At 41.3% G+C, this 13362-nt stretch overlaps 2 protein-coding genes across 7 annotated transcripts in view; one reads left to right on the top strand and one right to left on the bottom strand.

The window, feature by feature from the left end:
- The window catches only part of LOC139761043 (5-hydroxytryptamine receptor-like), a 421987-nt gene extending 411450 nt beyond the window's left edge, over window positions 1-10537 (top strand). For all 6 annotated transcript variants that reach the window (XM_071684810.1, XM_071684808.1, XM_071684806.1 and 3 more), the window contains 2 exons: window positions 3174-3531; window positions 3953-10537. In XM_071684810.1, the coding sequence (XP_071540911.1) occupies window positions 3174-3531; window positions 3953-4429 (835 nt within the window). In that variant the 3' untranslated portion in view covers window positions 4430-10537. The remainder of the gene's footprint in view (window positions 1-3173; window positions 3532-3952) is intronic.
- Window positions 10538-11036: 499 nt separating this feature from the next.
- Window positions 11037-12645, bottom strand: LOC139761045 (anti-lipopolysaccharide factor-like). The gene is made up of 3 exons (XM_071684812.1): window positions 12514-12645; window positions 11942-12072; window positions 11037-11593 (listed from the first exon to the last, which is right to left on the bottom strand). Exons 1-3 carry the CDS (start codon window positions 12609-12611, stop codon window positions 11478-11480), a joined length of 345 nt encoding a protein of 114 aa, XP_071540913.1. The 5' UTR covers window positions 12612-12645; the 3' UTR covers window positions 11037-11477.
- Window positions 12646-13362: the final 717 nt, after the last annotated feature.

Genomic DNA, 13362 nt, shown 5'->3' with positions numbered 1-13362 from the left:
ATATATATATAGTGGGGGTAAATATATAAAGAGTAAGATACACAGAAGTAGACTTGGCTTTACATGTAGCGAGAGTTTAACATGCCGTACTACATCCAATGACGTTGAGCAAATATAGTCTTGTTTTCCCTTCTCTATTGGACTTATTGGCTTGTAAGAATAAAGGCAGACTCTCTTTCTCTCTCTTCTCTCTCTCTCTCTCTCTCTCTCTCTCTCTCTCTCTCTCTCTCTCTCTCTCTCTCTCTAATGGTGAGTGAGTATCAACCCCTTCTCCTTTCGTCAGGAGGCTGGCTCTCTCTCTCTCTCTCTCTCTCTCTCTCTCTCTCTCTCTCTCTCTCTCTCTCTCTCTCTCTCTCTCTCTCTCTCTCTCTCTCTCTCATGGTGAGTGAGTATCAACCCCTTCTCCTTTCGTCAGGAGGCTAGCTCTCTCTCTCTCTCTCTCTCTCTCTCTCTCTCTCTCTCTCTCTCTCTCTCTCTCTCTCTCTCTCTCTCTCTCTCTCTCACGCACACAGTTAATGGTAGAGGCGTCGGAAGATGTTCGGCTTTCCCTAAGATTTGAATATGATATGAGATTTCCCAGAGGCACAGCCTCGACCCTGTGCCAGTTCACTCGTCTCTCAATGTCTGGACCACATTCCTTATGCTAAGTGGGTCTTCCTGCAGCCCACCAGCCCACCCACCCACCCACCCACCCCTACACCCACTGGAATCTCTCTCTCTCTCTCTCTCTCTCTCTCTCTCTCTCTCTCTCTCTCTCTCTCTCTCTCTCTCTCTCTCTCTCTCTCTCTAAGGAAGGTGTTTGTTTACCGGCTCAAAATGAACCATGTTTTTCTCTGTCGTCTGCCTCATTCCTGTTAACTTCTTTATAAGGTTCAAAAGTTTTTTTTTACACGGAGGAAAAAATCATTCTTTAAGTTATTCTCAAAGTCTGCGTCAGGGGCGAAATAGATTATGTAGTATTTATAACTTGGAAAAGAATTGGGTTTTTATCTTGATCGTAGATTACACAAGATGGTTATAGATGACAAAATCTGGTTGTAGATTGTATACAGTATTCGAACATTACATACGTTAGTTGTAGATTACACAACTTGGTTGTAGATTACACACTTTGGTTATATTTGACTCACGTCTTTACATAGCTCTAACATCACACACACACACACACACACACACACACACACACACACACACACACACACACACACACACACACACACACACACACATATGGACTACATCAGGGAGCTGGCACAAGGCATCAGAGCCACCAGGAATGGTAACCACTATATTGACCCTGATGCCACGAACGATATTGTTCCCCCAGCACTATTGGATTACCCCCAGCCCACCCCAGCCCACCCCAGCCCACCCCAGCCCACCCCAACACCCTCTCTCCCACCCAACCCATCCTGGCCCACTCTCCCTCCCAGTGATTCACCAGTCAGAACTGATGGCCTTACATTAGCTACCGGCAGACGACGAGGGAGGGAGGGGGGTGGCAGCTGAGAGAGCCACTCCTCCACCGTAGACTTGGGCAACATATCACACATAGCAACATACCACACATGGCAACATACCCCACAGTTCAACATACCACACAGGGCAACATACCCCACAGTTCAACATACCACACAGGGCAACATACCCCACAGTTCAACATACCACACAGGGCAACATACCCCACAGTTCAACATACCACACGGGGCAACATACCCCACAGTTCAACATACCACACAGGGCAACATACCCCACAGTTCAACATACCACACAGGGCAACATACCACACAGTTCAACAGGTTGTGTAGAGGCAAATGTATTCTCAACTCATGTGGTCCCTACTGAACACACAACCCGTTCTGACCCATACATATGTTGACCTTACATACGTGTTAACATGAACCTCCCAGCAAGACCTTGAGCCTACGTCAGGGCAGACAAGGTCATGACGAGAGCTGACCCAACACACGCTGACCTTATCCACTGACAGACGAGCGACAGAAATCTCTCTCAAGGTCAAGCAGACCTTGACCCCACAGAAAGACTCGTCCACTTTTCATCCTTATCAGACAAGCTGACCAGACCCTCCAAATTGAAGTGTCTATCAAGTGTAAACAAAGAGAAAAGCCAGATTGAACTTCACGTTCAACAGGAATAGTTTGTGTTGCGTCATCATCTGATGAATTTCCATTTTCCTTGTTATTCTTATCCATGTTACATTCATTGTGTCATCAGTTTTATTGTATTTATGATTATTTCATCTCGTATCTGTGTATATATATATATCAATCCTCTGTTATTTTCTTTATCTCTCTCCATCTTGATTCACAACTAAGGTAATAAGTAGGGTAACTTTCTGAGTTTATGTACAAGACTTTGACTGTGACAAACAACTAACAAGTGACCAAGGAATGATCCTCCACAAACACTGGTTAATGACACTGTGTACCAGCAAACAAACAGACAAACAAAAGTGCCCTCCTTTTCTTCCTACCTCCCTCCATTCTTCCCTCCACTCCTTTCCTCCATTCTTCCCTCCCTCCCTCGTACAGTGAGTCAAGTTAACTTTGTAACTCCTGCGGGTGTTGCTTCTTGTGGTAGTAAGCGACGACATCTTAAATTATACCCTTAACTTAGGCCCTAACTTTCCCTGGTTTCTGTAAAAGCCTCGTACCTTCTTACACAAATAACACTAATGAATTAACTAGCAATTATGTCTCGGGTAACAACTGGTTAAGGCCACCTCCTTAGGAGCTAGCTAGCTGGACATCTGTCCTAGAAATAACATAATTTCAGATCCCCATATAAGCTATTTAGATAGACCTCTTAATAAGGCATAAGCTGGTTAACTGCATCAACAAACAAGCTGGCAATAATGACCCCTCTCACGAAATAACTAGTTAAGTGCACGTTTGATAGAAGCGAGGCAGATGAACCTCTGAACTAGGTAATTCAGTAGTTAGTCCACCATCATAGCAGATGACCAGATAGACAGGTAACTACGCTGATGGCCAGATAGACAGGTAACTAAGCTGATGGCCAGATAGACAGGTAACTACGCTGGCCTGGTTACTATACACAGACCCCATTATTGATCCTCACTTTCCATTTGGTTGTTGACAACGAGAGCGGGTGGATCAGTAACGCCCCCTCGCCCTTCCTGCCTCCTCCAGGTACTGGGCAGTGACGAGGGTTGACTACATCCACTCCAGGAACGGCACTAGGATCGGTGTAATGATCTTGCTGGTGTGGTTAACAGCCGTGGTGGTGTCTATAGCGCCACTCTTCGGGTGGAAGGACCCCGACTTCCTGGTGCGGGTAAATGAACACAAGAAGTGTCTCGTGTCCCAAGATCTGGCCTACCAGGTCTTTGCTACGATGGCCACTTTCTATGTGCCCCTGACAGCCATCCTTATCTTGTACTGGAAGATCTTCCAAGCTGCACGAAAGAGAATTCACAAAAGCAAGTTTGGAGGCAAGAAGGAAGCCAAGCAGAAAGGCAATAATAACAAACCTAAAGTGAAAGCAAAGGTCAGTATTTTCCTGTCTTTACTGAGCCGTCTGCAGGCTCAGGGTCACTAGAATAATGGGTCAAAGGTCAGGTTCTATGGGGGGGAGTAACGTATAAGGGATCTGTGAGGTCAAAGGTGAAAGATATATTAGAAATATATGTGGAGAGGTCAAACGTAATCTGTTGTATAAAGTATAAAGAAGAGTTATGATAATTATATAGATAATGTAACCTAAACATTTACTATATTCCAGTATTATCTTATAAGATAGAGAACTTTATAGACACCATAGCTATATCATTACAACTATAACTGATAGAGAACTTTAGATAGAAAACCTCTAGTTTTTAAGAACTAGACCTTGAATAGAAACCAATATCCACCACATTAGGGCTGTTACTGTTACCGTGACCACATGTAACGCGTTACTTCCACAACAGGGTCACAGAGGAGGCGACACGAAACCCAACGGTGTAACGGAACATCAAACAACAGCCTTCACCACCGTTAACAGTGGATCTCCAGACAAATCGTCGAACAACGGCGCAGTCTCTGTTAGTTCCCACGTCTCTGAGGTGTCCAGATTGGAGATGTTGCCCAAGGAAGCTCCCAAGAAGACGAAGAAGGAGACCTTGGAGGCCAAGAGAGAGAAGAAAGCAGCGAAGACCTTGGCTATCATCACCGGTGCATTTGTTATCTGCTGGCTTCCCTTCTTCGTAACGGCACTTCTCATGCCTATATGTCCTGGGTGTTATTTCTCAGACGTTATGTTCTCTATATTTCTCTGGCTTGGATACTTTAACTCGACCCTGAACCCCATCATCTATACAATCTTCAGCCCAGAATTTAGGGAAGCGTTTAAGAGAATCCTATTCGGTAGGAAGAACCAGAGATATCGCCCTGGTAAAGTGCGTTAGAGTGTGTGAGGACAAACCAGAGTTATCGTCCTGGTAAAGTGCGTTAGAGTGTGTGAGGAAAATATCACTCCCAAGTCGAAATTAATGTGACGCGACGAGAAGAAACACTGTGTATCACAAGTGCGTAGTAAAAGGCATTTACTCCTGGTCACAAAAGTGCGTTACAGACTCACTACAGGTTATAAGAGTGTGTCGATGAAAGTGCGTTTAGAAAGGTATTATTAAACACGACAAAGTGTGTTAAGACATGAACTTACACCGTTAATATACGGTTATATATAAACGACTTTAATCTCAAGCTTCCATAAAACACAGGAACTTATTTAGTAAAGAAACTTTTTCAAAGTAAACTTAAAGTCTGAAATGTTAGAGAGAGTGAAATAACAGGGAAGAAGAATTACCGTTATCCGTTACCGTTGGCCAGAAAATCTCCCTCTTACTGTTATCTCTTACCGTTGGCCAGAGAGCCCCCACTCCAGTGGACAGAAATGGAAAATAATATCTTAAAACAGGAGACTCAGGAAGTGCATTATGATGAAGACGTGGGACTGACAGTGGACCACAGGAACGAGGAATGCCTTCTAGAGAACCATATTTCAGAGACCAAGAGAACATACATCTCAACACACCATGTGTGTGAAAATAGAAAACTTTGAAGTGGAAACTGGGAAGAGGTTCATTCATTTCAGGAATCATCATTACTACTACAGTTTTATAAGTACTTAAGTGTTAGTTACAGGCAGAGAACGTAAGTCACTTTATATAGCTTGAAAATGGTTATGAATAGTAAAAACCAACGGGCAAACAGAGCAAGAAAAGTAGAAAACTTGAGGTACTAAGTGTCTGTCTGCCAGAAACCATGACTATGTATTAAATGTATACTTACAGCTTCCACCAATACATAGATTAATACGAGAAACCATATACATACTGAAAGCAATTATTAGAAACCAGAGCTATGCAGTAAGTGTCTACTGAAAACCATACTTGTAAAGACTGGCTATTGGAAACCGCAGTCATACAGAACGTTAGTGTTAGAAAATATACAGAAAGAAAAGCAAAGACATAGGGATTACTAGAAACCAGAGCTATGCAAAAAATAGTGGGGTCTAGAAACCACAGCTGTGCAGAAATTGTTTACTAGAAACCACATCTGTGCAAATATTGGACAGTAGAAACCATTATTGTGCAAAAATTGGATACCAGAAACCAAACAATAAAGTAAATGCCAGAATACATAAATTGATAACTGGAAATCATTGACATATGATAATTGTGGTATTGCAACAATTTAAATTGGGTAGTAACATCTTGATGCAAAATTGTATCGAATTTCCAAAACCAATTGTACTCTGTCAACCAAATTGGGTTTGGGTTATAATCATCACAGTTTTGGAATCATGAACAAGAATTGTACGTAATGAAGTGTGTACGTTACATGACCTTGATATAAATAGGGAATGTAATTGGTTGCCATGGAATAGGATGCTGTGGATCTCGTTATGAATAAGAACGACCAATCAACTACCAGGAAATACAGTAGGCACCCCCAACCCCCCCCCCCCACCCACCCACCGTGCAAACGCGTCTTTCTAATCTGGAATTAACGTTGACTTTATCATGTGTGTTGTACGACTACCAACACACTCTACTCCTGACATCCTGTACCAACACACTCTACTCTTGATATCCTGTATCAACACACTCCACTCATGACATCCTGTATCAACACACTCTACTCTTGATATCCTGTATCAACACACTCTACTCATGACATCCTGTATCAACACACTCTACTCTTGATATCCTGTATCAACACACTCTACTCCTGACATCCTGTATCAACACACTCTACTCATGACATCCTGTATCAACACACTCTACTCTTGATATCCTGTATCAACACACTCTACTCCTGACATCCTGTATCAACACACTCTACTCTTGATATCCTGTATCAACACACTCTACTCATGACATCCTGTATCAACACACTCTACTCCTGACATCCTGTATCAACACACTCTACTCTTGATATCCTGTATCAACACACTCTATTCATGACATCCTGTATCAACACACTCTACTCTTGATATCCTGTATCAACACACTCTACTCCTGACATCCTGTATCAACACACTCTACTCTTGATATCCTGTATCAACACACTCTACTCATGACATCCTGTATCAACACTGTCACACATTCGTGTAAGAGACGCACTCATACCAACCAACAGACACATTCATACGTCTGGATGAAGAATAAGATGTATAGACACACACATACACACACACACACACACACACACACACACACACACACACACACACACACACGAGGATATAGAAATATAAAAGCAGAAAATATCGAGAACATATCTCTCAGTGTTCAATGCGCAAGTCTTCATATTGGCTTGAGTGCAACCTCTGCAGAGACTCAGACTCTCTCTCTCTCTCTCTCTCTCTCTCTCTCTCTCTCTCTCTCTCTCTCTCTCTCTCTCTCTCTCTCTCTCTCTCTCTCTCTCTCTCTAGCTTCACAATGATGAAATACAAACAGGGATGTTACGAAGAATCTATATTAGCCAATCTCCTTCTGTATATGTATATTTCAGAGATAGCGTATTGATATATAGAAAGAGAGCGTATCTGGTGTAATAGACGCACTGTGCGAATACGCTTACGATAATTATGTTCTGTCGATCGACCGTCATATATTTTTATATAAATTGAAGTTCAGAGGAGAAAGTATGTGGGATTTAGTGTTTAGAGGAAAAATAAACAAGCAGGAATTGTATATATAACTATATATATATATATATTAAGCAAACTCACAAGTGTCCAAAATGTAAATTTGAATGTTGCTACCAAATGTTTTCATATATGAATTATCTATAAAACTTATTTATATATGTTATATATATGTCCGCTGCTATATATGTTACACTAGACTATAGTTGTATTTGTTAAATACTTGTAAATTAACTTGACCTCAGACGACGACTGTTCTAACACTATCTATATTTCTATGTTACATAGACAGGGTCGAGGTCGACCAAGATGGTCTGAGGATGTGGTGGACTGGTAACTGGTGACTGAACTGGTGAAGGAAATACTGTTAATGCTTGAATTACCCAAACTGACCTTTGAACACGAGGGTACGACCCTTGAACACGAGGCTACGACCTTTGAACACGAGGGTACGACCTTTGAACACGAGGGTACGACCTTTGAACACGAGGGTACGACCCTTGAACACGAGGGTACGACCCTTGAACATGAGGGTACGACCCTTGAACACGAGGGTACGACCTTTGATGAACACGAGGGTATGACCCTTGAACACAAGGGTACGACTCGTTAAGTACGTTGGTATGACCCTTGCGTACGATGGGCCTGACCTTTGACCTAAGTGGTCAAGTGTTGTAGTGTTGTCATTAATGGTAAAGTTCCATTTTGATGGCCTATCATTCCTTAAAATCCTATTGGCCAAACATGAAGGCAAACTTAAGATCAACTTAAAGCTAATCAGATGCATATCATAATTATAATTATCTTCATATATAATTCATTTTTGAGTGGTTATACCAAACTGAATATATCTACCTGGCCAACCCTATCAAACTTCAACAATATGTGAACAATTATCTCCATAACAAGCCTCAAGATGTATGATAATTCGTGGTATTTTTCTTCAAGTTTAATGACATTAATGTATAATGTTTGTTATGAACGTACAACTGGACATTTAAGGTTATGATAGGAATATATATGTAACATCTTACTATGAGGCCGGGTTGTGGGAATCACCAGGAACTTGTAGCTTGTAACAACAGGTAGTGGGAAGGATCTAGTAATGCTGGTAGTTAAGCACAGGTAATGGGTGTCTTCACAGGTAATAGGTTACCAAAATATATGGGAAAAGTTGGAGAAGTACATGTCCTATGTTGAATGTATTGAGTTGTGTTAATCAAGTGATTATTTATGTTAATTGGAAAGTGATTAGCGTCCCGGACCAGGAATGGTGTCAATGACTTAGAGAAAGTGTTTGACTGGACTATGGCGGGTTGTTTGCTGGTAAGGTCAGGTCAACCATCATAATGAAGTCATCGCAACAGAATAACTGAAATGATTAATTTTCTGTAATATATACATATGATTCGAATCTTCCTTTTTCAAGTATTTAAGACAATATCACTTTAGCTAATCCAATAAAAGTAATCATAAAAGTTTTATGAATAAAGTCAAAATTACCTTTCAGTCATATTCATGATCTTTGAATTCTACTCTTGTTCGAGTGAAACTTTAATATTTAATAGATTCGTTCTTTTTCATTTTCTTGTGAAGTAAAAGCACTAATAATTTTCTATCTGGAAGTGAACATAATTCAAGAAAATTTAGTTCCTTCACTCTACCCATGAACTTCAAAAATTTCTTTGTTCATCATCGGTAAAAGAAAGTCTTCAATTATTTTTGTAACTATACGAAGTTCCACTTACCAATCCTGGACACGTTTTTTGTGACATTGAATCACCTTTAGGTCCTTATCATGGACGATTGGATCCTATATAAACCTTTTTTTTAACATCATCAGAGGATTTGTGTAGACCTTGGTTGCAGAAGGCACTGATTGTGAGCCACGTAGGAGTAAACATAAGATCCCTCAGACACCAATCTACGTCACTGTAGCCCATGACACCATTCCAATCATTCCCGGGCCGCTAGACACAATATTCCAATCTCTTCCTGGGCGGTGACCACAATTCCAATCGTTTTCTGGTCGCTAGAACACAATGTAATTCGTCCCCACGAGGGTGTCAACCATTCCAATCATTCCTAAGGCACTAATCATGATTCCAATCATTCACTAGACATTATCTGATATTCCAGGCGTTTATATAAACTCATCATCCCAATCTGTACCTAATCTCTAAGTTGAGTAAGATTATTGGAAGTTTATGAGAACCAAAAGATTGGAATGCCTTTGTAAAATCAGGACAAAATCATGAAATATAAATACATTCTGTCATACAAGTATACATTACAAGCGTGTGGTATCGTTAACAATGTATATAGTAGGTATATGAAAGATCATGCAAAGATGAATTACTATTATGTTTGAGTAAAGTGTGTGTATATGTGTTTGTGTGTGTGAGTGTGTGTGTGTTTGTGTGTGTGTGTGTGTGTGTGTGTGTGTGTGTGTGTGTGTGTTTATATATAGAGCGAGAGCGTCTGAGACAGTAGGAAAAAGACGTCGCCAGAGGGAAAGAGAGGAAGAGAAATCGACATAGATAGATAGATATAGAGATAGATAGGAATATGAATAGATAGACAGACTCCTAGATCAATAGATAGGTGAATGGTGAATGTGTGTGTGTATTATATAAGATTAGGTTGTATGATTTTTATCTTCCAATTTACTTTACTTTCTGTACATATATAAGATGTATATGTACCAACATATGTATATTTTCCTCTTGCTTTAATCAAGCTGATGTTATCAAATGTGTACTTGATCAAATCATCTTTACTTTGTGTTATATCTTGATAATGTTCCAGGTTTAACAAGTTAATGAAACCCTAATTATGTATAATGACAGAAACATATAACTCAATGCTTTTTAATATCTCATTATAGCATTGTTTACACCACTTCTTACCCTGATATAAAGGTGCTTGTGGCCATCTGTTGTGGCCATCTGTTGTACGATCTGTTAACAGAAACAGGCGTTGAGTCACGGGACTTCTTTTCCTCTTATTCGCTAACGACAGGCGCCCCCCCACCCACCCCTACATGCACCAGACCCCCTCCCTCCCTCCCCCCTGTACATGTGTATGTAGTGTGGTAGTCAACATGTGTCTGGTGTGTGTGTGTGTGTGTGTGTGTGGCTACACCTGTCGTCTGCTGTGTCTGGTGACATTCACACTTGCTGTAATTACCCGCGGTCGACGTCCTGCATGACTTCATTATGTCAGACAAACTCACCTTGGAAACCATGACCCTCGTTGTCTGTAAACTAATCATCTGTGTCGCTGAGGTTACCTGGGCAGAATATGTACATGTATGAATGCCGTGTGTGTGTGTGTGTGTGTGTGTGTGTGTGTGTGTGTGTGTGTGTGTGTAAATAAAGCTTTTTTCCCTTCGAGACTATGATGACGTAAGGGACTCCACCTCCGGCTGTTGCTCGGGAAATGATGAGCCTCCATTTTTCAAGCAACAACAAACGCCAGACGGTTCCCCCCCTTGTGACGTCACACTGTGACGTCACGGGAAGTGACGCGACATTTGTTTACATCTTCCTCCGCAGCTGACACAGTGGTGTGTGTGTGTGTGTGTGTGTGTGTGTGTGTGTGTGTGTGTGTGTCATCCCCAGTTGTTGACCTTTGACCTCTGTTGGGGTGTCCCGTGATACCTCTGGCTAATAGGCTGTACACGTTAAATAAAATCATAAACATGTATTTTCCTCGTTTGTTTAATTACCTGATTAATACGATCAAACTTCTATGCATAACCCCACATTACTGATGCTTATTACATGATAATCACATGGAACTTACAGCATCTATGATTCTATAAACTACAGGAGAAAATGACTGAAACAAAGATATCTATGTAATCTCTGGATATGATTTTGTTGATACAAAAGAAATGGAGCATTTCATACACTAATCACAGTCAGTGACTTAACTCTTTCAAACATCAACATCTTTGATACCGTAAACATCTTGAATTACTAGTGATAATGAGGGGGTCATTAGAACCACCAGTAGTTGGGTCAACAATGCCATGTCTCATTGTTAAGATGAAGGATTAACACACTTATTATGGCTAGGGAGACGAGGCAAGTGGGTGTCAAGGCTTCCCCTCTGACCTTTGACCTCCTTTCTCTGAACTGGAGAAGATGATACACTTGAAGAAACAAGTTAGTTCGCGTCCTGGTCACCAGGTGTAAACTTAAACGACTTAACGACATCATGTCTGGGAACCAATCAGAGATGGCCTCGCGCGCTCACCAAGCAGCGTGATTGGACGAAAACGAGTGGTGACCTCATTCGCTGACCCAGCGGTCTGTGTCTGCCTCGTTAACAAGTCCTTCAAGAACTGCCTTCCTGAAGAAGTCCCGTGTGACGTCATCAACGACCCCGAAGACTGTTCGACTTAAGGCTGTTAGGAAAGAGATGTGTTTACACGCGCTTGTTAACAAGTATGGACAAACATATCTATTGTTTTCTATATCTTCTGGTGGAATATGTATCTTTTTCTATCTATATGTACAAAGACACATATATCAATATATCAACATCTTTCAAAACAAACTGGACAGTACATATTGACCCAGGTCACCTACATGACCCAGGTCACCTTCATGACCCAGGTCACCTACATGACCCAGGTCACCTAGGTGACCCAGGTCACCTACATGACCCAGGTTACCTACATGACCCAGGTCACCTACATGACCCAGGTCACCTACATGACCCAGGTCAGCACTAAAGCTTGACATATACTGACCCTTGCCTGTGATGTTGGTCCACTCGGGGCAAGAAAGTGTTCCTCTGTGGTAGGAGTGCTGGGTCGTGTTGGTCGTCAAGCTACAGGAATGGTTAAGGAGAATGACCTCTCCTCCCTCTGGGCGCCATTGCCTAAAATATGATATACGTCTCTCTTACCATCTACAATCACCTTTGACCTTTGACCCTCAACCACCTATCTCCCCAGCTGGTCTCATACACCAACTGGGATGACCAGCTTCCCATATTCCCACATCATTACAGTTAGTTTCTTTCTACAGTTAGCTTTATACAGTCACTGATGTATTATACAGTTACCCTCATACACTCACTGATGTATTCTAGTTAGCTTGATACAGTCACTGGCCTAGATTTTATACAGTTAGCCATATACAGCGACTGATCTATTCTACAGTTAGCCCTCTACGGGTCACTGATGTATTCTACAGTTAGCCTCATACAGTCACTGGCCTTTCCACCCACAAGCAACCAATCAACAGCCAGACAGTCATCACAACCAACCAATCAGCAGTGACCTTCTCCCCAGACAGTTCCTCACAGTCAGCCACTCACCTCTCCAGCTTGCGGATCACTGCTGGCACCAAGTCATCCCAGGTGAGCAGTGCTTGGCACTGTAGACCGAACAGTGCCAACATCACCAGTTTGATCATGATGGTTCCTTACCCTACGCTGGCACACTCCACACTGACCTCCATCCCTCCTGCTGCTTCTTTATATAGCCTCGTAGTCGAGGTTGCCAGTTCGTCATCTTTTAGTCCACGCCAGGAATTGTTTACTAATTAATCTACATCGACTTATGTGGTTATACTTCATAATTACATGTTATTGTTGACAATGGTCCTACTACAAGGTGACTATAACCATATATATATATATATATATATATATATATATATATATATATGTATATATATATATATATATATATATATATATATATATATATATATATATATATATATATATATAATATATGAAATATAGAAACAAGGCTTTATATGATATTTCTCAGCTTCGTATTATTCTGATTAATTCCGATGCTGAAATTCATGATTGCTGTTGCCCAACGATATGTATGCCAATCAGCTGATTGCAAATAATTTCTTGCAATTAGTCAGTCGTCCAGTTCTGCTGATAACCCGGATATAAACTGGCTGCGGGTTGGGTTGTGTCATGCGAGAGCCGTGACGTCAGGTTGTGACGTCACGACCCATAACAACATCCGGTAGAAGAGACAGTCATGGTGGCCTCTGGCAATGATCCATGGATTAATTATCAATTATGTCACATTTATAAATTGGTTTATTGTTTAACGATCGTTCGTATCAAGTCTGTTTTAATGACAGGAGACAACCTGTTCTGTTGTTCTGAAGAAGAGGAAAGAGGGAACAGGATGGTCGT

The sequence above is a fragment of the Panulirus ornatus genome, chromosome 39 (assembly GCF_036320965.1).
Source record: "Panulirus ornatus isolate Po-2019 chromosome 39, ASM3632096v1, whole genome shotgun sequence".
NCBI classification, from domain to species: domain Eukaryota; kingdom Metazoa; phylum Arthropoda; class Malacostraca; order Decapoda; family Palinuridae; genus Panulirus; species Panulirus ornatus.
This window is presented reverse-complemented; position numbering and strand designations above follow the sequence as displayed.

Coding starts and splice junctions, on each gene's coding strand:
- LOC139761045 (XM_071684812.1), bottom strand. CDS start 12,611: ATGATCAAACTGGTGATGTTGGCACTGTTCGGTCTACAGTGCCAAGCA. Junction 12,073..12,513: donor GTGATCCGCAAGCTGGAGAG/GTGAGTGGCTGA, acceptor ATCATATTTTAG/GCAATGGCGCCCAGAGGGAG. Junction 11,594..11,941: donor GACCAACATCACAGGCAAGG/GTCAGTATATGT, acceptor CTTTCCTAACAG/CCTTAAGTCGAACAGTCTTC.